This window comes from Coloeus monedula, assembly GCF_965178545.1.
Source record: "Coloeus monedula genome assembly, chromosome: 12".
Classification (NCBI taxonomy): domain Eukaryota; kingdom Metazoa; phylum Chordata; class Aves; order Passeriformes; family Corvidae; genus Coloeus; species Coloeus monedula.
The window spans coordinates 4,636,299-4,659,991 of NC_138792.1; the positions used below are offsets into that span (position 1 = coordinate 4,636,299).

General features: G+C 56.7%; 3 protein-coding genes across 8 annotated transcripts; all 3 read left to right on the forward strand.

The window, feature by feature from the left end:
• Positions 1–408: 408 nt before the first annotated feature.
• Positions 409–6,018, forward strand: SNX12 (sorting nexin 12). Of its 2 annotated transcripts, none has more exons than XM_082289457.1 (4): positions 409–789; positions 2,615–2,710; positions 3,645–3,769; positions 4,233–6,018. In XM_082289457.1, the coding sequence occupies exons 1-4, from the start codon at positions 628–630 to the stop codon at positions 4,333–4,335; spliced, it is 486 nt and encodes a 161-aa protein (XP_082145583.1). In that variant the 5' UTR covers positions 409–627; the 3' UTR covers positions 4,336–6,018. The 2 variants fall into 2 exon arrangements, with proteins under 2 accessions (XP_082145583.1, XP_082145582.1); XM_082289456.1 differs by lacking the exon at positions 409–789 and adding an exon at positions 887–1,105.
• Positions 6,019–6,219: 201 nt separating this feature from the next.
• Positions 6,220–9,939, forward strand: LOC309577286 (uncharacterized protein). Of its 5 annotated transcripts, XM_082289181.1 has the most exons (8): positions 6,220–6,823; positions 6,900–7,064; positions 7,404–7,535; positions 7,847–7,948; positions 8,472–8,572; positions 9,209–9,281; positions 9,499–9,570; positions 9,751–9,939. In XM_082289181.1, exons 1-8 carry the CDS (start codon positions 6,244–6,246, stop codon positions 9,804–9,806), a joined length of 1,281 nt encoding a protein of 426 aa, XP_082145307.1. In that variant the 5' UTR covers positions 6,220–6,243; the 3' UTR covers positions 9,807–9,939. The 5 variants fall into 5 exon arrangements, with proteins under 5 accessions (XP_082145307.1, XP_082145306.1, XP_082145308.1 ...); XM_082289180.1 differs by having other exon boundaries at positions 9,499–9,939; XM_082289182.1 differs by having other exon boundaries at positions 6,900–7,019; positions 9,499–9,939.
• Positions 9,940–12,495: 2,556 nt separating this feature from the next.
• Positions 12,496–18,783, forward strand: SLC7A3 (solute carrier family 7 member 3; the record flags this gene model as incomplete). Its single annotated transcript, XM_082289179.1, has 12 exons — positions 12,496–12,552; positions 14,083–14,491; positions 14,652–14,810; positions 14,897–15,071; positions 15,173–15,285; positions 16,145–16,367; positions 16,545–16,684; positions 16,764–16,866; positions 17,150–17,361; positions 18,006–18,172; positions 18,435–18,543; positions 18,650–18,783. The coding sequence occupies exons 2-12, from the start codon at positions 14,122–14,124 to the stop codon at positions 18,781–18,783; spliced, it is 1,905 nt and encodes a 634-aa protein (XP_082145305.1). The 5' UTR covers positions 12,496–12,552; positions 14,083–14,121.
• Positions 18,784–23,693: the final 4,910 nt, after the last annotated feature.

Here is a 23,693-nt window from a genome sequence, read left to right on the forward strand (position 1 = left end):
GCCGGTAGCGAGCAGCCTGGCACAGCCGTCGGACTACGGTACCCAGCGCCCCCCGCGGCGGAAGGCGGGGCGTGCCCCGCAACGGGGGAGCGTGGCAGGCGGTGCGTTGGTGTGACTACAGCTTCCAGCGGGCACCGCGGCGGCTACGCTTACATAACCCGCCGGGCCCGGTGCGGGCCTAATGCCCCCGCGATGGCAGAGCGATGATGGCGGCATGCTGGTGGCAGCCCCGAGGCTTCTGCGGCTCATCCACCCGCCTCAGAGCGCGCCGCGGCACTCCGGGTCGGGCCGGGAGCGCCGCTCCCTCCGCCATCCCGTCACGGATGGGAGCCCATTTCCGGGACACGCCCTGGCGTAAGGCATGATGGGTCTGCGTCCCGTTCTGTCCGTCAGAGCCGCGGCAACCAGGTTCCGGGGCCTCAGACTCCCCGCGCTGTACAGCGCCCGAGGCTGGCTATACCCCAGACGCTGATTGGCGCACTCCCTGTGCGCGTATCTTGGCCCCTAGCCTCTGTTTCCAGCCGAGCGCCCAGTGCGGCCGCCTCAGCTTCGGGCTCTGCCCCGTCCCGCGGGGGCCCGGCCGGGGCAGCTCAGGCGACGCGGAGCAACGCCGGGAACAAGCCTGCCATGCAGGCTCCGGGGCGGGCCAAGCGAGCCCCGCGGGCTGAATACCCGCTGCGCTTATGCAGGAGTCGGCCGCGCGGCGGCGCTGTCAGAGAGGCAGCTGACCGGCCCCGAACCCTGGATAACTACCGCTTTATGCAGACGCTGCGCGGGCGCCGTGCTGCGGTGCGCGGGTGGGGTGGCGGCCGATGGGCCCCAAACCCTGGATAACTGTCGGTTTATGTAGGCGGCGGGCGAGCGCCGTGCGGCTATGCGCGGGAGGGGAGGGCTGCGGCAGCGGGCGGGGCGGGCCGGGCGGGGCGGCGGCGGCACCACCATGTCGGAGGCGGCGGTGGCGGACACCCGGCGCCTCAACGCGAAGCCGCAGGACCTCACGGACGCGTACGGGCCGCCCAGCAACTTCCTCGAGATCGACATCTTCAACCCACAGACCGTGGGCATGGGCCGCGCCAGATACACTAGCTACGAGCTCCGCATGCGGGTGCGGCCCCCGTCGGGCCTGCGGGGCTGGGCTGCCCGGTGTGCGGGTGTGCGGCCCGGGGAGGGGCGGCAGCGCTCGGGACGCGGTGGCCGAGGGAAGGCGGACGGGTAGGGCCGCGGTGGTGCCGCTGTTCAGCAGCGGGGAGCGGAGGAGGCGAAGCCCCGGGCAGTGCTGGGCTGGGGCGCTCCGGTGCTCAAGGTCAGAGCTGATGGGTTCGCCGGGGCGCTCGGCATCCAGCGGGGGCTGGTGCGGACAGGGACAGGGACGTGCTGCCTCAGCAGGCTCCTGCGGCCGTCCCCTCCCTAGAGCCCCGCTGGGTGGTTGCTGAGCAGGGCATGGCTGCACGTAGCTGGTTATCTCGAGCAGGGGAGAGCTGGGTAGCAGTATCTTGGGACCTGCTCAAACTGCAGGCTGGCTGCTTTACCAAGAGCCCATGACCCAGGAGTGTGCATAGCAGGCTGAGCAGGGTTCTCTTCCCTGGGCCTTAAACGAGCTGAACTGGGAACCCCTTCACAGCTCTGTGTCTGATAGATGGGGAAAGTAAAATTAAGCTTCCCATAAAACAAGCTCCCTTCAGTATGTGTTGTGATGCTGGTTTGACTTGCTTATAGCGTGATTTAACTGCTCAGTCTCCACTGCCTTTCAGAAGAATTGGTGTTTGTTTTTTTCTGCTCCGGTGCTTGGCTCCCATCAGCCTGCAGATGGCAATGGGAACCTCTTAGTCCCACTGAAACCAGCGGAGATGCTCTGAAAGCAGCTGGGTTTATTTCACAGAAAACACCTAAGAAAACAGTTTATTTCATGTAAGAAAACAGTTAATCATGTTGCAGTAATATATGAGTGCTGCCCATCAGAAGGTTTTGCTACTTCAGTTCCAGGAATGATTCAGGCTGTGTTGATGGGGTAAAGGTGAAGTTAATGCAGCTGTCAGTTGTTGGACTCCAGTGGCAGGGGAAAAAGGGGAGGAATTGCTGCACATTTCTCCAGTGACACAAGATGGGCATGAAAAGCCTGTTGGGGTAGGTGATCTGTTTTGGGAGAAACTGTAGATGAGGTCTGGCCTTGAACAGTTGTTGGGGCAAGATTTCCTTTGGTGGTTCTTCAGTGGAGATGCCAGTGTCAGGTCAGATGTTCTTTTGCTCTGCAGGCTGCTGCGAAGCTCTCTTGTAGATCACTTAAAAATGGAGTAAACTTGGGCGGGGGGGGAATCATTCTCCTAACAATCATATTGTCAGCACTGGTTCCCAGTGTGTGCCCCTGGGAAGGGGGCATGTTCCTGAAATAGTCAGTCAAGGGAGAGGGAATGGCTAGCACTGAGTAGAATGGCTTGCTTGGATCTGAAGGGTTTTGGGGTTTGTGCTGTCCTGGATAAGGAAGCTGAGTGTTCCCATCATGCCTCCTTCTCAGGGGGTTTGATTTTCTCATTGCAGCTTCAGGTTTCAGTTACATGTTGAAATATTGTGTGGCTTCCAGAGCAACCTGCAAATGAACTGCTTTGCTTTTTTACAGACAAACCTCCCCATCTTCAAATTGAAGGAGTCATGTGTGAGGAGACGATACAGTGACTTTGAGTGGCTGAAGAATGAGCTGGAACGAGACAGTAAGGTGAGGCCTGGCTCAGACCTCCCTATTCCTTAAGCCAGGACATGGGAACAGTTGCAGGAATAATCTTGAGATGCCCAGAAGTGAGGTTGTGATGGTGGGTGTTGCACCTCAGACACTTAAATCCAGGGGTTAAATTGAGATTCCTTTACTCTGGTTTGGTGCAAGGAGAAATCCCAACCAGATATTCTCAAGAGGTCACAAATGCACAAAAGTTTACTGGAAAAAATAAAGGAAATTAAGGAATTTTGGCCAAGGAGTAAATACACTTACAAAACACTTACTATAACATTAGTTAGAATTAATTTAGTATTAACTTAGCATAAACTTATCTCATTTAACTTAGAAACCTTTAAAACCTTAAGATGCTATGTTACCCAAAAAGTTCCATGAAAAGAGAATTAGAAGGAGAAGAAAGAGAGAGACAGAAAAGGTACAGAAAAACACACATAGAGCTACCAACTCCTCGGGTTCCAGCGTCGGCAAGATGAAAACTCCTGGAGAAGGCAGGGTCCAGACAAGTAGGTCCCTTATGGGGGCTTTCAAGCCCCAGGGCCTTTGTGGCCCTCTAGACTCCCCCCTCCTCCCCCCCAAGTGACTTCTGGTCACTTGGCTACTCAGGGGCTGGGTTAGCACTGCCCATGGGTGTGTGATTGATGAACAGCTCTGCCAGGGCTGGGATGCTGGCTCTGGGTTGGGGGGTGGAGCATTTCACTGTCTCGCCTTCGCAAGACCTGATCTGCCCCTCCCATGAAATACACACAGGCATTTGCCAAGCATCCCAAAATGTTTCGAGACATGCAACTTATCCAGTCTCTGACAGTGGGCACCTTCTGGGGCTCTGTCCATGTGATGGCACTGGAGATGAGCATCAAACAGCAAAGGATATCTGCTTGCAGGTGGCCATTCTGCTCACGGGCTGATTCTGTGCTTTCAGATTGTAGTGCCACCGCTGCCTGGAAAAGCTTTGAAACGACAGCTTCCCTTCCGGGGAGATGAAGGCATCTTTGAGGAGTCTTTCATCGAGGAGCGGAGACAGGGCCTAGAACAGTTTATTAACAAGTAAGCTTGATGTCCTGGCTTTGCTGTTTACTGTGTGCTGCTTCTTTAGCTGTTCCTGGGCTGTGGGTTGACTGTGAGAAAGTCCTGCATCTTGACCTGCTGCTGGCAGGTGCCAGTGCTGGAGGGTGGTGGCTGCAGCCACGTAATGAAACTGGAACTGGAGCAAGTCCTGCCCTGAGTGAGTGGGGGTTGTGCTTTGTGCTCTCTCCTGAGAGTGTAGTAAGTATTAGCAGAACAGCTGTGCTACAGGGACTCACCAACACAGCACTGTTGGTTCAGAGCGTGACATGGAAGGGAACAGCCTGTGCCCAAGCAGCTCTTACTGGTCCTGTTGCAGACTGATGCATGACCTTGGGCTGAGCGCGGTGTGCTGCGCTGGCTGCCTGACTCCCTCCTACAGACATCAGAGGCGTGGGGGTCTTGGAGGCAGCTGTGCTAACCTCCATGTATGATTTTCTTCCAGAATTGCTGGACACCCACTGGCACAGAATGAGCGCTGCTTACATATGTTCCTGCAAGAGGAGACTATTGATAGGAATTACGTCCCAGGGAAAGTGCGCCAGTAGGAGCACCTGGCACTGTCTTCCTCCATTCCACCCTCCCTCCTGCAAAAATGACATTTATTTTTACACTAAATCTGTCTTCTCTGAACCAGCTTTTCCTCTCTTGAACCTCCCAGTTTGTTCAGTATTTTCCTCTTTTTTAACTGGCAGCAGTTTGTTCTACTGGGCTGTGGTCATGGCCTAAAGGTGTGAAGATTTATGCAAGTGAGTGCGTTGTCCCGCGTCTAGGGGCAGATGTGGATAGGTGTGGAGCAGGAACTTGCTAATGGTGTTCTGGTGTAGGAGCTGCCTCTCTCCCTGTACAGGAAGGTATGAGATGACCTTCACTCCCCTGTCTGTGCAGCCCCAAGCATCTCTGCAGGAGACTTTGAAGAATAGCAGTTGTCATGTTGGTCAGTGATTATATCAGGTATTAGAGTTTTAGTAAGGTTTATCCAAACCAGTGAGTAGGTGCCTGGGTGTGTCAGTCTCTCATCCACCCCATTCACCCTGCATGAAACCCCCATTCTTCACTGTCTGGAAGTGCTGAGACCCAACACCTACTCAAACCCCGCTATCAGCCTCCTGCATTACAGACCTGTTTGGTGTATTTGTGCCCCCTCCTTTCTAAGGTGCTGCTGGCAGCTCGAGGGGTTTCCATCCCATGTGCTCTCATGATGCTCTGTGTGGGCCATTTGGCACGTGGAAGATGGGGTAGTCTGGGCTGTAGCCATGTGTGCTGGGATGCATTGGCCCAGAGTTTAAGAAACACCACAGCCTGCCCTGCCATGGGCCATGTGTGCTGGTGTTGCCTGCAGCACCCTGCTCGGCTGAGCCTGGTGACCTTATCTGGGGCCCTGGCTGCTGGGAGGAGCAGACGGTCTGGCTGAGGAGGAGCAAGAGAAAGATGGTGGGAGCAGTTGTAGGATACATCCATGATGGCTGCCACAGGAGGAGTCCAGCAGTGGGGCCCAGATTGAAGCCACCGCTCCAGAAAAGGACAGCAGAAAATGGTCAGTCAGTCTTAGGTTAGACATTTTCTTAAAGAGCAGGAGAAGTAGCAATGGCTCTTTGTGTGTTCTTCCCTGTTCTGCAGTGAGCTGGGCAGTCACTTGAAGTGAGAACGCACGACTGGTCAGGGAAGTGTTCAGAGCTTGAGGGGACAATGAGGCTGTGACTTGCTGCAGCAGAAATGTCCTTTGGAGGCTCCCGCAGCTGCCACAGCTGTGATGAGTGAGGTTGGGCCTCAGTTCGGGGGCTCCTCGGATCAAGGCTGGCTGGTTTATAAGTGTGGTCACTTTGTTGTGGCACAGCCGAGCCTTTCTTGGAGCACGGGCCTGCAGTGGATGCCCTCCTGTTCCTGCCAGACACGTTCCCCGAGGCCTTCCCAACGTCTCCTCTGTTTTCTGGTGAGGAACTGGCACTGCTGGGCGAGAGGTGGCTCTTGGGGGAAAGTCGCTGAAAGCGCGAGGGAACTGCTCCGGGGGCTGGCTCAGCCCGGAAAGGGCCGTGGGGCAGCGTGGAGCCTGGTGCCGGTGGGGGCGGCCGTGGCCTCGGAGGGGCTCGGTCCCCGCCTCCTGCTGCCGCCGGTCGCGCTCGGGGCGGTTCCTTCTTCTGCCCTGCGCGGGGCTGCCATCCATCCAGCTGTCTGCACCCTGTCCAGTGTAACGTCCCGGTGCCGTTCGCATTAAACCACTGTGAAGCCAATTGTCTGCCTGGTTCTGGGGGCTACCGGCACGGGGGAACAGCCGGGAGAGAGGGGGAGGGAGAGCTGCCGGGAGAGAGCGGACACCGGCGGGGCGGGGCGGGGGCCGGGAAAGGACGGACACGAGCGGGGCGGGAGAACGGCCGGAACAGAGCGGGCACCGGCGGGGCGGAGGCAGGCGGGGCTCCCTGGTTTTCCCTGGTTCTCCCCGGCGGTGCCGAGGCGCGATGTGGCGGCCGGAGCCGCAGGCCGGCTCCGGCTCGCCGGGCTGCCCTGACCTGCTGCAGCACGTCCAGGCGCTGCGCTCGCCGCCCTCCCCGCTTTACCTCAGCTTCTTCGAGGAGGAGTGTCGCGCCATCGCCGCCCGCTTGCGCCTCGGGTCGGCCGCGGAGCCCTCGCCGGGCCCGAGGGAGGTCAGCGCGCTGCAGCCCGAGCCCGCCGGACCCGTCACCTCCACGCCGCTGTCCGGCCCGAGCCACGGGCGGGTTCTGGACTTGAGCGCGGGCGACTGCGAGGCCGCTGCTGCTCCTAGCCCGGGCCCGGCCCGAAAGCAGCTCGGGTGCCTCCCGCAGCCCACGGCCACTGGTGGCCCCGGCGGCTGCCCCGCTCGCCCTCCCGTCCAGTCCCGGCGGGCGCGGCGCGGTGCCGGACAGGCCTTCGGCGGCCTCCCCGGCAGTCCTGGCCGCACCCCGGGCCGCGGCCGCTCCCGGCTCGCTCTCCCCCGCGCACGGGCCTCGCTGGGGCTGCAGCTCCCCGCGGCCGGCACGGGGCGCGGCGCCTGGGAAACGCGGCTCCTCCAGCCCCCAGGTAAGCGGGGCCGCTGCGGGGAGCCCGGCGCGGCCACCGCCCGCCCGGCGCTGCAGAACCCTCTCTCTTCCCCCAGGGACCAGGCCGAAGCTGACGTCTCCTGCCAGGACCAGGCTTCAGCATGCCAGCGGGGCTTCGCAGCAGGCACAGCCTTCCAAGCTTCCCACACCCGCCCCCCGGGACAGAGAGCTGAAAAGTAATTCTGCACCTGCCAGTTGCTTCAGGCGAAGCAGGGAAGCGCGTAGGTTAGGGTGCTGCATCTAGAAGGGAGAAGGGGAAGGGCTTGAGCTGCAGCCTGGCTGGGGAGAGAACACGGGGAGTGGGGAGTCCATGGCAGCGGCACAGGTAGGAGCCTAGGAAATAGTCTTATACCCCAAGGGATGTGTTAACACTGACCTCCCCCCAGTGTAGGCTGGCAGCCTGTTGGCTTTGGAGCCTTCACTTCATGGCATTGTGGGGTCACGGGGTACTGGTGCCTGTAGCCCTGGGGCAGGCAGCCTGGCTGAGCCCCGGGCTGCGTAAGGAGGGTGCGATGGAGCTGCTTGGGAATAGCAGCCTCTGTGCTCACTGTCCACTACAGCTGCTGTCAAGGCTGGGAGTCGTAAACAGCCGTCTTCAAGGCTCTCTGCAGCAATTGCTACCGTGGCTTCCCGTTCCTCGCCGCGGCCTCCGGGAAAAGTGGTTTCGTCCAAGCGTTTTTGCCTCAGTAAAGGTGAGCCTTAGCAGAAGCCTCAGAGGCTGCAGAGTCATGAGAGAGGGGAGCTGCTGCCATGGGAAGAACATTCAGGTCTTGGCTGCAGGGTCAAAACTGATCCTGGCAAAAGGACTGAGGGGGGACTGCATGTGCTTGGGTTCAGAGGAGGGGAGGTGAAGGCCTTCCCTCTTTTGCTGGAGAGGCATCCAGCAAAGAGCCTGAACAAATTCTCAAGCTCATTCATAGGAGAGGGAGTGGCCGTGGTCAGTTAGGGAGCTCTCTTAGCAGGAGTTGATGCTCTTTATTTTCCTTTCCTGGGTCTCGCTTAGGATCAACTATGCAGGAGCTGGTGTGCAATAGGACCCAAGAGCTGAAGGAAAATGGTGAGAGCAAAGAAGGGTTGGTTGCAGCTGGAACTGTCTTGGGAACAGGTGAGCAGTATGGAGGTGTAGATTCTTGCCTTGTGTTGGGAGGAGTGTGGAGAAGCATGGGCAGCTGCTTGTTGGGCAGCGCTACTCCCCAGCTGAGCCCTGGTTGACCAGGAGTGCTGAGGGTGCTCCAGCCGGTGCTGCAGGCAGGGGGTGCTGCCTTCCCAGAAACTGCAGCTGGGTAGCCTGCGGTCCTGAGCTCTACAGAGAGAGGGGAAGTGAGGAGGCTGTCCCCACTCTGCTGGGACAGCCCTGTCCTATCCTGCCCGGGGCAGCTGCCTGCCCTCCCTGTGAGAGCAGACTTCTAGCAGGAGGCCAGAGCTGCTGGGAGTGAGGCCACGCAGGAACACTTTCACAAAGCACCCGTACAGGCCAAGCCAGCACCAACTGTTGGGCTGCAAGTGCTGGGAGGCTTTCTGACTCTCTTGGACAGGTTCTGCCCTTCCCTGGTCTGGAGCAGCTCTGAGGCCAGGTTGAAAAGCAGCCGAGGATGGCAGGTTTCTAGTGCTGACACCTCTCTTCACAGGTAAGACTGACCAGACGTGGGTGTGTGCGGAGTCCTCTTTGTCCCATGAGTTGGCCCCTGGCCTGACTTCAGGGTGTGAAGATGCAGTTCCTGCTGAGCAGGTAAGAGCCAGCTGTTTTCTGCCACCATAGAGCACTGTTCAGCCTCTGGCTTGGGCCAGCTATGCCAGAGGTGGGAGATGATCAGACCTGGAGCTGCCAGTTTCCTGGCTGGCACCTGAGCTGTTTTAGCCTTTCCCTGGGGTTTATACAAGACCATGTGCATTTTTTTCATGGCTTTACCACCTCTCCATGCTCAGGGGACTGCAAGCTTCTGTCCAGTTAGATTTTCTAAGGGCCTTTTGAAACATGCGAACCTTCTGTGGCTTGCATCGTCACTTTTATATGTCCTGACATGTAGGACATAGCCCCAGGATGGAGTGAGCAGAGCCTGCAGCAAGATGAAGCTCCAAGTTAGGAAATCTTCTACCTGAAAAATAAACTTGTGCAGTTTTCGGGCTCTTCACTCTGTGGCTGCAGCCAGCCAAAGGCATTCTTGTTTCCCATGGGTGCTGGCAGATGCTTGCTACAGTGGCTCCTTCACCAAGCACTGCTGCTGTGATGGATGTGCCCTGGCAGTGGCCCCCAGGGTGCTGGGCTTGGAGTGTTGCATGGGCTGCAGTGCTCTTCCAAAGGATGGGCTGTGCTGCAGTGGGGGTGACCAATCCCTGCATCACACTTACACCCTGCTCTTTCCAGTCTGCAGGTGATCCGCTGTCCCGGGAACTGGAGCATGTGAAGAAAGAGCTGGCGCGAGTGAAGGGTGAGCTTGGTACGTGGAGCTGGCTGTTCTGAGGACTGCAGGACACCTGCAATCCAGGTGACATTCCCTGTGCTTGTACCTGGAGCCCAGGGCCTGCAGCTCCATGGGAATGGGGCTGGCTTCTTGTTTAGGGGGTAGAGCAGGATATCAGCTGCTGCCCTGGAGAGTCTGGGGGTGAGGTATTTAGGATGGGCTGAGCACGCACCTTCTTGCCTCCTATCTGCAGCTGACAAGACTGCCCAGTGTGAAGCCTATCAGCAGACAATCTTCTCCTTGCAGGCTCAGCTCAGAGCAGCAGGTATGTTCCCTCACTGTGGTGAGCCCTCACCTCTGAGCAGGCTGCAGGGAGGCTCCAGTGATCCCTTGCTGCTATAACTGAGGGCTGCCAGGTGGAAGGGATACAGCTCATGGCATTTCCCAGGGGTCAGGTGCTGAGTGCCAGAAGCACTACTGCTTTGATGTTGCTGTTGCTTCCTAGGAATCTGTCTGAAAGATGGAGCAGTGTTCGATAGTGGTGACCTGGGGAGAGACTGACAGCTGAGACATGGGGACAGACAACAGCCATTGTCCAGCTGCATGAGCCTCTGGGCCAGTGATATATGTGGAGCTCTTGAATGAATTAATTTTCTAACTCCTTGTATTTAAAATAAAAGTGTCTTTTGCAGTGGTGCTTGCTGTCTGCTTGAGTAGAGGTAGTGCCCAGTGCTGCCCACTGATCTCCAAAGTACTGGGCAATCAGGGCAGGTCTGTTCTTGGCTGTGGCTGGTTTTGCTCAGCCAGAGACTTGAGGTCTCTTACAAGGAGGAGCTGGGTGCTGGTGGATGGATGAACAGTGTGGCTCTGGGGAAGCATTTCTGGTGCTTCCAGGTGGGATGCTTGGATGTGAGGTGGTGATGGGCAGCTGTAGAGACAGGTTTCTTCCTTAGACCACCTTCACACTGGATGTGGGAAAAGGCAATGCTGGCTGATGGCACATTAGGCTTCTGTAGCCTTTGGCTATTAATGACTGTTTTAATATTGGTGACTGGGGGCAGGTGGTGGGGAAGCAGCACTTGGGACTCAGTCCCTCACTGTTCCTGCATGCTGGCGCTGGGAGCCCTGCTGCACTGCCTTCTCTCTGCGGTAGGTTGATGCAGGCACCTTCTTCCACTGCCTTGTGTCTGGGTGAGGCACTGGAGAGTCCTGCTGTTTGGTGCTGGCAGTGCCCTGAGGTTGGGCTGGGAAGGCTGGCCTGTTTTTGCTCCTCTGTTATTTCTGGGTGGTGTTCCTGACTGCCTTGGAATGCACATTCACAGGCAGCCCACACCCGTTCCTGGGGCAGCTGCCCTAGACTGTGTGCTGGGGTGGCTGCACAGGGAAGCTCTGTGCCCTGCTTTGCACTTGGTTGCTGGGGCAGCTCCAGTGCCAGCACAATCCACAGCAGAGAGCCCTAACATGGTCTGTGAGGGCTTCCCTGTACATGCATGGTGAAGGTAACTACTTGGTGCAGGTACTAAGGGAACTGGCTAGAAAAGGTGCCCTGCTAGATTTATTATTTGTAAACAGGCACTCGTGGGTGAAGCTGGACTCGATGGTCTTTATGGGTCCCTTCCAATCTGAAGTAGTGCTTCAGTTGTGGAAGGTGGTGGGGGCATCCAAGGACTGATGTGGATCTGTTTCTTCAGGGCTTCTGGCCCCCTTTATGGGCAGGAGCCATCTCCTACCCTCCTTTGATGCTGGCTACATGTGCCTTGCCACTGTTTGCCTTCCTGCCGCTCTTGTTGGGACGTGCACTTGGCTCATTCTGTGCCTCAGCCTGCTCCCAGCCCTTGGCCTGTGCTGCTGGATCAGGGCCCTGAAAGGGAGTGGAGAGCACTAAGACTGGGAGGTGAGGATGGGACACTGGGAAGACACATATGGAGCTGCATGTGAGGTCAGGGAGCTGGAGACATGTTCTGGTGTCCTGGTGCTGCTCTCTTTGGGACACTGCTTCCCAACGCCTGATGTTGCAAGGAGGTTTCTGGTAATAGGCAAATCATGTCATATGCCCCCTCACTGTTTTGGGTACCCTGTATCTGCTTATCTGGGACAGGGTGACCCTGCTGTGCCTGTGGTGCTGCCTACCCTGTCCGAGAACACCCTTGGCAATGGTGCTGCCCAGCTGGCTCCTTGCCTTACAGCTGACAGCCCTGGAAGGAGAGGGAAGTTGAGTAGTAACAGCCATGCTGCCTGCCGCCTGCATCCTGACCTTACATCTTCGTGGGGTCAGGGTAGGGGCGTTGCATAACCGCAGTTCGCCGATTCTGGGAAGCGGGGGCAGAGCCTTCGTCACTGCCTGTTAGAAGCATGAGTTGGTGTTTCTGTCACCGAATCTCCCCAGCGTGTGCCCCCCCTCCGGGGGGGGTAGCTGCCTAGCGCTCCTACCTGCTGTGCTCCCCTCCGCTCCGCAGGCAACCCGAAAGCCTTTTGCCTCGATGGTGGCGCCAGAGCAGGGTGTTGCCAGTGATGCCGGCGAGGGGCTGGCTCACCTCGCTGTGCGCTGCCACTTTGAATGGGCCCTCACGACACGCGAGCACTGGATTGCATCAGGCGCGGCCTGCTCAGACACGGGTGCCAGCCTGCGTGCTGGAGACGAGGGTGCTGGCCCCCGCCTCTCTCCTGGCTGCCGAACGGCTCTCTCAAGACTGGCGTTTCCCATGACTTAGGGCTGCCTGTTGCTCCCAGAACTGAGGAGGCTGTAGCGGAGCACACGCAGGTGAGGACAGAGTCGCCCTACACGCCCCGGTCTGAGCTCTGCTCGCAGCGCCCGCAGCAGGGCTGGCCTCACCTCCTCGCCTCGCTCGCAAGCCGGGGCGGGGCAAGGCCGGGACAGGCTCTGTCCCCATGGCGCATCTGGACTCGGGGGACCCTCAGCCACCCCCTCCGTGGCCTTTCCCGAGGGAGCAAGGTGTTTTGCCGTGTCTCGGAGTTGCCACTCGCAGCAGCCGCAATCCCGGCTGGCCCCGGTGCCACTGGTTACTCGAATTTACCTTTTCTAAGAACAGCGGCGGAACCCGGCATTGGTGCGGCTGGGAGAGGGCGGGCTCCCTACTCGTCATTTCGCGCTCGTCTGTTCCCGCTCTCCCGCCCCTGGCCGGGGGCGGTTCTAGATGGGGAGAACGTATATTTCCGCCTCCTATACGCAGTACTCCATCGCCGCGCGAGTCCCTCTCCACGCTCTCGGCGGCGGCGGCGGCGAACAGAACTGAGTTCACCTGAAGGGAGTCGCACCGGAGCCAGCCGAGCCCTACCGAGACTGCTGGTGAGTGGTGGTGGGCGCTGCCGCCGGACCGGCAGGGTTTGGCGCAACCGGTGGCGCGGTTGCATCAGCTGCCTCTCGCCAGCACGTGGCCGCGGCTCCCCGCTCGGCTTGTGCCATAACCCAGGGCACCGCCGCACTCCCCGGCGGGACGGCGCCTGGCTGGCGCTCCTCGGGACCGGAGATGCCCCCGCGGGGGCTGGGGTGGAGGTCCCGAGCTAACGGCGTCCGGCGCCTACCCCGGGTCACGGCGGGATCCGATGGCTGCCGGGTTGCCGTGGGCACTGGCGTGGGGCGGGAGAGTCCAGCTGCCGCCAGGCACGCTGCTTCTAGTATTCCGCTGGGGAGCCGGAGTCGGGTACTGGAAATCCTTGGAACAATTGAGCAGCGCAGCTAGGCTCGTCCAGGTAGTCGTTGAGGGGGGGTGCAAGTGCTGGGGGCTTGTTCCCTTGAAACCTGGCCCAGAGGCTGCCTGGACTGGGACCACTCCTTGGGGCCAAGGCCGAATGTGACACGTGCTAGCTCGAGAGGAGGTTTATCAAGAAGCAGGATGGTTTGTTGGTTATGGGAAAGCAGCCGGGTTCGTGGCTGCCACTGTGATCCTGATAATCCTGCTTTATGGAAAAGAGTCACAAAGTTATCCTTGTGTATTTATGCTGATCTATGTAGTGTGGTGTGCTGTCCTGGGCACGTGGAATGGAGTGTGCTGCCTTTCCCAATGAAGGGAGAAGCCAGCAGGGAGAGGACACTGGTGGGTGGGTGCTTCAGGGCAGAGGTGCCAGCCACCGCCATGGGCATTGGGAGCCCCTTTCCTTGCTGCTCCTCTGTGCTAGATGCCTGCTTCACAGGTTGCTCATCTTCAGAGCTTTTTGGGGAATAGGTGGCTGCTGTGAGCAAATGGATTAGGGATGTCACACATTCAGGGTGATTACAGTCTGCAGAGCTTGCAGATTGCTCAGCAAGCACTGTTAGCAGGCAAAGGGTTTGCACCAGGGGTCCGTGCCGTGGTGTTTGTCTGGTTATGCATCCCTATAGAGAAGGTGGTGCAGATACTGAAAGCAAAACAGGACTCTGCATCCAGTGAGTCAGCCTGCTGCAATCCTGTGCCCCAGTGCTGCTGTGCATACCCATGTGTCATGCTGGAGGGATGTGCATAGCAGTCAAGTTTGGGCTGAAGGGGTTCCAAATTGCCAAGCCTGGGAAACAGTGGGCAAGCTCTGGGACATGCCTATGGGCTCCATGGTTGAGACCACAAAGGGCTTGAGCAATGACCATTTCCCACCATGGACCGACTGGGTTCATCCCTGGCTCACTGTCCTGGTGCAGAGGCTGTGCAGGCAGGGTATGTGCAGCCCCACAGTGCCTTGGAGGGTGCCACAACTGCGGTCTCTGGCCAACCGGTGTGGCAGGGGTGTGGTGCCGATGGGTGAGCTGGGAGCAGCCTCCTGTGGGCATCATTGCCTGCATTTCCCCTTGCAGTGTCAGTCCTGCTGCCTGAAGGACACTGAGCTTCACATTTCTCTTCTCTTGCAGGGCTTTTGGCCATCTGAGCTTCACCAAGGAGAGGGCAAGATGTTGGGGGAAAAAATGACCAGTTTTGGGAAGAAGCTGATCCGCCGGCGCATGGTGGACCTGAGCTCCAATGACACACATTTTGCTCGCTGCCTCACCACATTGGACCTTGTATCTCTTGGTGTGGGCAGCACGCTAGGGGCTGGTGTGTATGTGCTGGCCGGGGAGGTAGCCAAGGAGATGGCTGGTCCCTCAATCATCCTCTGCTTCCTGGTGGCTGCTTTCTCATCAGTACTGGCTGGACTCTGCTATGCAGAGTTTGGGGCCCGTGTCCCCAAGGCCGGCTCTGCCTACCTCTACAGCTACGTTACTGTTGGTGAGATCTGGGCTTTTATAGCCGGGTGGAACCTCATTCTCTCCTATGTCATAGGTACGAGGCCAGGCAGCATGGGGGGTTTCTGGGGGCAGCGTGCAGTGCTGTGGGGGCAGGGTGTGGCATGGGATCAGCAGGGAGGTGGGCGCTCAGGTGTGGGTGGCTGGTGCCAGTCTGCCCTGGGCTTGGACTAATGCACAGATCTGCCATCGACCAGGTACGGCCAGTGTGGCTCGAGCCTGGAGTGCAGCATTTGACAACATCATTGGCAACCACATCTCCACCTTCTTCGCCAACAAGACCACAATGCACCTGCCAGGAGTGCTGGCTGAGCGTCCAGACTTCTTTGCTGTAATCCTGATTTTGCTGCTTACTTGTGAGTGTGCAGGAGGGGCTCTATGGTACCATGGGTGATAGCATGGGAGCCTGATGGGTCCCCACTCACCTGTGTTGTCCCCACAGTATTGCTGGCCTTTGGTGTCAGCGAATCTGCCCTCGTGAACAAAATCTTCACGGCGGTGAACCTGTTGGTGCTGAGCTTTGTCATCATTGCTGGCTTCATCAAGGGAGACATCAAGAACTGGCAGCTTTCAGAGAACTGTGTCAACTGCTCGCAGTCAGACTCACCAGATGACATGTAAGTAGAGCAACAGTGCCAGGCCAGGGTCTGGCAGAGGGCAGGCATAGGCCTTGCTGTCCCTGCACCCTATGGCAACTGCTCTCCTCCCTTTTTTCCAGGAAAAAAGCTTTTGGCTCTGGTGGGTTTTTCCCCTTTGGACTGGAAGGGACCCTGACTGGTGCTGCCACCTGTTTCTATGCCTTCGTGGGCTTTGACTGCATTGCCACCACAGGTACTGCCTTGGGTGAGGGTGGTGTGGGCATCTCCCCTGCACAGCCAGCAGCCGGCTGGGAGCTGATGGGGAGGATGCTTCGTGGTGTGGGAAAACAGCTGTTCTCACCTCTCCTGGGAGGTTTCCCTGTGGAGTCTGTGTCTTCCGCTGGGCCAGACAAAAGGGCTCAGAGCCTGCCCTGCTGCAGGAGAAGTGGCTCATTATACCAGCATGGTGGGAGCAGGGCTGCACCCTGCCTGTGCAGGCAGCTCCCGGAGCAGCAGGGAGCCTTTTGACTGCTGAGTCGAGGCTGTGACAGTGGGAATTGCTGGTGCCTCCTAGTTATTTCCCAGCCTCAAGCAGCCTTTTTCTAAATGACTGAGTTCATGCAAAACTGCTGCTTCCTGGAGCACAGGCAGTTCTCTGAATTTCCTCTCATTACCCCAGAAATCTACTTAGTGGGTGGCTGGTACAGGCTGTTCTGCCTGACCTCCCTGCCTTGGCCACCCTGCCCCCAGGGGCTGCCCAGCAGCTTCCTCCTTTCCTGCTGCCAAGCCCCTTGCTGGGAGCGTGGTGCAGCACACCTTTGCAAAACCGAGGTGCACAGAGGACCTCCATTCAACAAGCTCTGTAGGGAGAGGGAGCTGCCAGTCGGGGGGAAGGGCTGGCATGGCAAGAGGGGCTGTAAGCCCAGGCAGCTTCATCCCTTCTGCCGGTGCAGCAGCATGGCCAGGAACCCCTCCACTCCCAACAGCCCCTGTTTGCTGCTCCCCAGTCCTGTGCTGCCATGGAAAGTCCCTACTCTGGCTCATCCCCTGGGGGTACTTGCCCTATGCTGTGTGGTGGAGTGGGGCACATGTGGCTTCTTGTGTCTGCACAGGGGAGGAAGCCAGGAACCCACAGCGCTCGATCCCCATTGGCATCATTGCGTCCCTCTTCATCTGCTTTGTGTTTTATTGCGGGGTCTCTGCATCCCTGACTCTCATGGTGCCCTACTTCCTCCTGGACAAGAACAGCCCTCTGCCTGAGGCCTTCAAGGCGGTAGGCTGGGAGCCCGCCCGCTACGCCGTTGCTGTTGGGTCACTCTGTGCCCTCTCCACCAGGTAGGACTGGCTCTATTGCTGGCACTGCTTGGCACAGCACAGGGACCAGCAGCATTCATCCCGGCTGGGCTGGGGATTTGCTCTCTCCAGCTGCTATCCTGCTCCTGGCACAGAGCCGGTCCCTTCCCCTTCTGGGTGGTAGATGTGGACAGCTTGCCTAATCTCTCTCCATGGCAGCTTGCTGGGCTCCATGTTTCCCATGCCCCGAGTGATCCATGCCATGGCAGAGGACGGGCTGCTCTTCAGGTTCCTCTCCCAGATCCACGGTCGCACAAAGACCCCTCTGATAGCCACCATCATCTCAGGGTTCTTTGCAGGTAAAGTTCCTGGCCACTTCCTCACACCCAGCCCTATGGTGGTGTGGAGCTGTGCTCATGCTGTGTGTCCTCATTGCAGCGGTGTTGGCCTTCCTGCTTGACCTGAAGGACCTGGTGGACCTCATGTCGATCGGCACACTGCTGGCCTACTCCCTGGTGGCGGTGTGCGTGCTCATCCTCCGGTAGGTGACTCCTCGTGTTTGGTGGTGACCAGGGTGGATGTTCCTTGTGTCGTCCTGGGGGCTTGTAGCCACAGCTTTTTTCCGGGGGCATGCAGCCTGGGGAAGTGTCAAGCCCTCAAGATGGAGGCTGCTGACCAGAGCCTGTGTGTGTCTCTGGGCATATCTTTGGAGCGGCTGTCGTGGGGTCGCTGCTGGAGCAGCAGGGATATGAGGGTGCTGCCCACTGTTCCCTTGGGCTAGGAAGTTCCTTGGGCTCTGCTGCAAGCTTGTCTTACCTGCTCAGGTACCAGCCCAGACAGCCGAACTCCCCGCAGGCCATGGAAATGCTGGAGCTGAATGGGAACGAGGAGGAGAGAGTGACCATGAACCCGACCATCACTGCTGCCAGTGCCCAGCACAAAGAGACGTTTTCCCTGGCGATGCTGTTCAACCCACCTGGGGATGCCCCCACTGTGCTCTCAGGGCGCATTGTTTATTTCTGTGTGGCGGTCATTGGTGAGTGAGAGGGAACTGGTGGCTGAGGTCCACTCCTGCCAGGGGCTGGAGTGTTTTGGCACATCTCTGCAGAGCTGGGAAGGGATGGAGAGAATGCCAGGCAGAGGAGAGGAGCCAGGCAGCACAGGTTGCCAGCCGCTGTTGGCAGTGCCAGCAGGCTCTGAATCCTGAACAGGGTGCCAGGTGCGGGGTACAGCTGTGGTTTGGGGTGCACAGACGTTGTTGGAGGACATGGGTGCTGAGCCAGGGATGTGCAGGTGGCCATGGGAGATCCCTGTGATAAGCCTGACCCATGCTGGCCACCAGCAAGGGCAGTACCCAGCCCCTTGAGAGTGCTTGGGCTCGGCCAGCGAGGTTTGATCTGTCTATCAATGGCTCCGTTGTACAGCCAGAATGGGGTGGCTCAGCCATGGTCTGGGTAAGTGTCAGAGCTGGGTCCAAGCCCAGCCATGTGCAGGCTCCCTGTAGCTTGCTGGTCTGGGAAGTGCCTCCAGCAAAGCACTTTCTGGAGGCTTTGGGATGGCTGTTAGAGACAGCTGGACCCAACCAAGAGGAGTGGGTGCCTCAGCCCAGCTGTTGGTGAGGCTCAGGACCCCAGGGAGGCCATGTGCTGTGCAGCCCCCTGACTACCTCCTCTCTTGCAGCCGCACTGATCACAGTCATCTGCGTGGTCCTGACCCTCAGTATGGCCGCGCTGAAGGATGCCAACGTGGGCTGTGTTATGGCTCTGGTGCTGCTCCTCGTGGCTCTGCTCATTCTCACCATCATCATTTGGAGGCAGCCGCAGAGCAACGCCCGGTTAAACTTCAAAGTGAGTGCAGCCCCCTGCATCTTGGTGATGGACTCCGTCAGGACCTGGGCATTGCAGGGTGTGCCAGGGCTTGCTGCCAGGCAGTCACCAGGAAAGCCCAGGGCCCTGAAACCTGTCTCTCTGAGGTGCAATCCCCAGTGTGGAAGTGCCCGGGTGCTCTGGGCTGTGGCAGGGAGGTGGTCCCTCCGCTGGCTGGTAGCATCCTCGAGCCCAGCCTAGTTCCTCAAGGCACAGCTGACACAGCACTTCTTGTCCCTTGCAGGTACCTTTCCTACCACTCCTGCCAATCTTCAGCATCTTTATTAACATCCTGCTGATGGTACAGCTGAGTGCCGGCACCTGGGCGCGGTTTGCCGTCTGTACGGTTGGGGGTAGGTGTCATGCAGTGGGGAGTGCAGTGCCCACAGGTCTCTCCTGGGGGTCTGTTAGTGCTGACAGCCCAGCATTGCACATTTCATTATGGAAACTGTCCTGCAGGTTTTGTTATTTACTTCACCTACGGGATTTGGAACAGTGTGGAAGGGAAAAACGCAGAAGGAGCCTGTGCCGCAGTAGAAAAGCCTCTGCAGCAGCCTGGACTGGACCTCAGCCCTGGGGCTGCTGCAGTCTGAGGGGCTGAGCACCAGCACTCCATGGACCTCTTTGCCACTTCTGTTCAAGATCATGATCCACAGAGTACATGCATCCCCTCTCCTGTAGAGACTGAGTCCCACAGTGAAGTACTAAGGCCTGAACAACAGGCCCTGAGCCAAAGCTGACCTAGGATGAACATTGCGACCAAATGTATGTTTCTACTCATTAACGAGGTATTGTTATATATGTCTATTTATTGGCAAAACGTGTTCACCTTTCCATATCTAGAAACAGGATAAGGCCACATCTGGCCTAATTAGGAGGGTGTAGGATCAAGGACAACTCCCTTGGATCTTCCTTGAGCCCTGGCCAGGCTTTGGGAGAAGTCTAGCAGGAAAATGAAATTAGAAATTATGTCAGCTTGTTTGTTGAGCAGTGTAAAAACTGGGCCCCTGTCAGAGCAAAGTGGGGGAGCCTCGTGGCTGCAAAGGGGGAGGCACTGCAGGAGTTCCCAGTTCCAGGCGTGGTTCTCCAGTCCTTGGCTGGGACAGCTTCCCCCCACAGCTGATGCCTCTCGCACTTGGATGATTTATTTTATTGGGTAAGTGGTGATGTATCTTTCTTAATCACTGTGGGCATTCTCTCCTAGTAATGATTAGCATTGCTCAGCTTATCCCTTTGTAACTCTTTGCTAATGGTTAGGTGCATTGCTTAGCTTATCCTTTCGTGATTTTTTGCAGTTTTACATCATAGTAAATGCCACTGTTCCTTAAGTTGGTGTCTGTGTCTCTGACCCTACCCACCAGCAAAACAAAATTGGCATTATCAGCTGGGTCAGAACAAACTGTTGCTTTTTAAATCTAAATGTAAGAAATCAGTCCTGTCCAAAATTCCCAGATGAGAAGACCTTCCTTATAGTTCACTGGCCCTCAAGTGGGCTAAGGTTGGAGGACCATGTGAGCAATGGGGAAGTCAATTAAAAGAAGCTGAACTGCTGGATGTATTGAAATGCATCCAAAAATCACATACTGAGAAAGGAAAAGAACTTGTGGGTTTGGGAAGGCCAGGATGGATTTTGTTAACAGTATTTCACACAAAACACCAACAAAAGGAGCAGTTGTTGAAATGCACTAACATGGTGACAGATGTGAGAGTTGCAGAATCAAATTGTAATGCTAAAGTGCCAAAATAAGCCGCTTGCTGATAAGTTGGACAGTTACCAGACTGTAGCCGAGAAGGCTGCAGTTAGAGTAGCTGAGTATAAGGAAAGGAGGGGGGCAAGCAAATCACAAGGAAATGCATGGAGTGATTGCAGAGGCAGGTGGATCCCAATAAATGGAATGGAGATAGTTGGGATTCTGTGGATTCTGATGAGATTGGTTCCCCAGATGAATTTGTAGATGTGAGACCAGCATGGAGATGAAAGGTGGAATTAGATGCTAATGGTCAGCAGGTCAGGAGGGATACTCATAAAAGATTATACTCAGCATGAAGTAAATGAAATATTTGAACAGTTTAAGCAAAGATATGGGGAACCCCTCTTCGATGGTGTGCTTGCATGACCAGGGAGCATCAGGGATAACCCTAGACTCAGGGGGCTCTAAGCAGCTTTTAGTTTTGAGCTTGGATTCTTTTGTGCAGGATCCATTTCGGAATAAAATTCACGAGAGTAAATACCCTACAGAAAAGGATTGGCCAGGATCTGAAAGTCAGAGGTAAACTTTGCGATATTGTGTACCATGAGGTGCACGAGAACCTCTTGGGATTTTTTTATTTGTAGATAACGTTACTGAAAATGTAAGTAGTCACTCCAATACTTGTGCCTGTAACTTTATTACAATAATAGGATTTTAGTTATTTATTTTTAGTTTATATTTTTTAAATGAAGTTTTTTACCTCCTGTTACATCCTGTCAATTTTTGGAATCTAACTCTACCCTGATTCAAGACTTGCAGCCTACTCCCATTGCTATGAACTGGTAAAGGAGCTGTTACAGCACACAGACCTGAGGCACTTGCTGAAGCAAGCATAAGAGAATGGACAAAAGACTTTGATTGTCCATCATGGCATGGCAGAAATACATCGTGTGATGGAGCAGGCAAAGAAAGGCAGAGGACACTGATGGTGGGACAGTCTCTCTGGATGGGTGCCTACAGCTACCAGAATTCTCAACCAAGTGCTTCACCCTGTTGTCATTTTATTGATGCTAATCCTTTTGATTTTTGTTCTAATAATTGCATTGTATGTTAAGGTGTGGGTGATTATGAAACAATTAGCTTACCAACTACCTCCACTGATAGTAGACAATCCATGTGGTGCCAAAGCATGAAATATTCTCAAGCTCTATTTGGATATTGTGAAGCTTGAGTGACTATAGTCACAGGGTGTATTATGTGGGAAGATGACTGGGAACTCTGTGGACAGGGAACTGGGGGGTACAGTTAGAGGAAACTGAGGAGTTATAACAGTATGGAAATTATAGGGTATGTATTAATTACACTGTTCCTTAAGTTGGTGTCTGTGTCTCTGACCCTACCCACTGGCAAAACAGGACTACAGAGCTGGCTTCCCTTCCCCTCACATGGAAGTCCCCTGGCTGGATGGGAACACTGGTGGCCCAGGGTTGATCTCTGCCCTCCTCCAGTCCTGCAGAGGTGCAGTGACACCAGCACAGCCCTCCCACCATGAAAGTTGCTTTTCCTGTGCACAGGAGGCCCCAAGTGATGGTGCAGCTGTACTCCTTCCATCTGTCATGTGGCTGTGTTCACCACCTCCTCCCTGCTTTCCAGGTGTCAGACAGGTACATGGCAGCCATGGCTGGAGCTCTGCAGGAGGGCTCAGTATGACTTGTTCTGGTACTCGTGGCACTGCCAGCAGACTGGTGCTGCCCTGACCATGCTGTTTGGTGTAAACATCTTGCTCAAGTGTCTCTGAGATGTCCTCAGTGTTGCTATACTTGTGTCCAACCTCATCTGCCTTTCTATAATTTTAAAGCCAGTTTTTAAATCTATTAAATTAAAGGGTTTTTAAGTGCTTTTTTCTATTGGTCTTGCTGCATCTTGTGTTAATGCCCTGTGGTCATGGGCCCCAGGGCAGGGTCCTACAGGCCACTGGGCTGGGTGCCAGGCTGGTGCCAGTGCAGAGCTGCTTGGTCCCAGCCAGCTGTGCTGGGTGACATCCCTGCCCAAAACGTGCCAGATGGAGCCACCAGTCCTCGTGTGTCCCCTGGGACAGTGAGCCTGTGAGCCAGGAGCTGACACAGTGCTTCAAACCAGCTCCAGCCAGTGCTGCTGGTACCTGGGGGCCAGGATAAGCAGTCTGTCATGGTCCTGCCTTGCAGGCCCTGTGTTGGGAGGGATTGTGTCACTAGATGCCAGAGCAGTGGATACAGTAAAGGAAATGATGATAACTTGGAAATGATACCTCCTGGAGGGGCCAGCAATGGTCTGCAGAGGATGCCTGACCAGAAGCTGAGCTGCATCCCTGTGAGAAGATGATGATTGTCCAGATTTTGGTCTGGTCTAAATCAGACTTGACATTATCATCCAAAATAAACTAATTTAAGGCAGATGGGCCCTGCTTGGTTTTGGCATCTCACTGTTTATTGGCCGTGGTGCAGGGTCACTGCACAGTCAGCAGCGAGGGACCCTCACCATCAGCTCTGCTTGGCCCCTGGGCTGGAGCTTTGAGCCCTTCCCCTGGGTTGTGCCTGCAGTGAAAGGGGCTGTGGCTCCTGCTCTGGCCCCAGTCCAGGCACTGACTGGCCCAGTGTCCTGGGCTAGGGTGCCCTGCCAGAGCCTCAGGCTCCAGCCCCTGGGCACAGGTGACTCCTCAGGTGCTCCCAGCCCTCCTAGTTGTGCTGGTGCCTCTGTGTACCATGCTGGTTACACCACCCCACTGTGTGGGAATGTTCTGGCCAGGGGCAGTGTGTGGGTCCCTGCTGAGCCCTGAGCCTGCAGTTGTCCCCGTACACCCAGTTTTGAGTGCTGTTACCCAAGGCTCGGGGGCAATGGGCTTGTGAAACAGCTGCAGCTGTTTTCCCCTGGCTTGGCATTGCTGCTTTGTTTGTGCCTGTGTCCTCCATACGCGTGTGCACATCCATGCCCATGTCTGTTTGTGGATCTGTTTGTGCCCGTGGGCACATCCGTGCCTGGTTACAGGCCATCCCACTGAGCTCTGCCATCCCATCCCAGGCATCCATTGGGACTGGCAGAGCTCTGGACGTGGAGTAGGGTTCTGGAAGCTCTGGACAGCTCCCACCATGGCAGCTCAGCAGGGAAAGCAGCTGTCTGGCAGCCAGCAGTCCATGGTCATGTGGTGGGTTGGGGAGTCAGTACCACACAGCCGTGGGCGCAGCAGCCCTGTTTGCCCCCAGGGCCTGGGCCAGGCATCCTGCCCTTGGCTGCCAGCCTGTGGAGGCTGCCCCAGCTCTGCACACCCACTCTGGGGGGTCCTTGCCTCCCTCTCCATGCAGGCTAGCAGGGCTGCCAGGGATGGCACCACATCTTCTGCTGGGCAGCACCTCTGCCTTTCCCAGGCCGTGCTGGTGTCACTGCACATCTTAGCACATCAGTTGGTGGGTGAACAACACCCAGCCAGAGCCTCAGTGTGTGTTGTCTACACAAACCATCTGCTCCCAGTGCTGAATCCGATAGCAGCCCAGGGCTCCATCCTGCAGAGAGGGGCTGGGAGAGAAGCGTGTTCCTGGTGAAGCCTGTCAGGTGCTGGGGGCTGTAGGGTGGGCTTCCCCTCCTGTACCAGTTTGGAAGGGGCCATTTGTGGTTTGAGAAAATCAGCAAAAAGCAGAGCTTGGCTTTGCTGTTGGGAGGCCTGTGATAACCCACCCTTGCAGGAAAGGAAGCATCCAGCCCCAACACAGCTGCGTGAGGTTTGCCCTGACAGTTGGGGCATTTCCTCCCAAGGCTTGATTTGTGATTTCCTTGTTGCT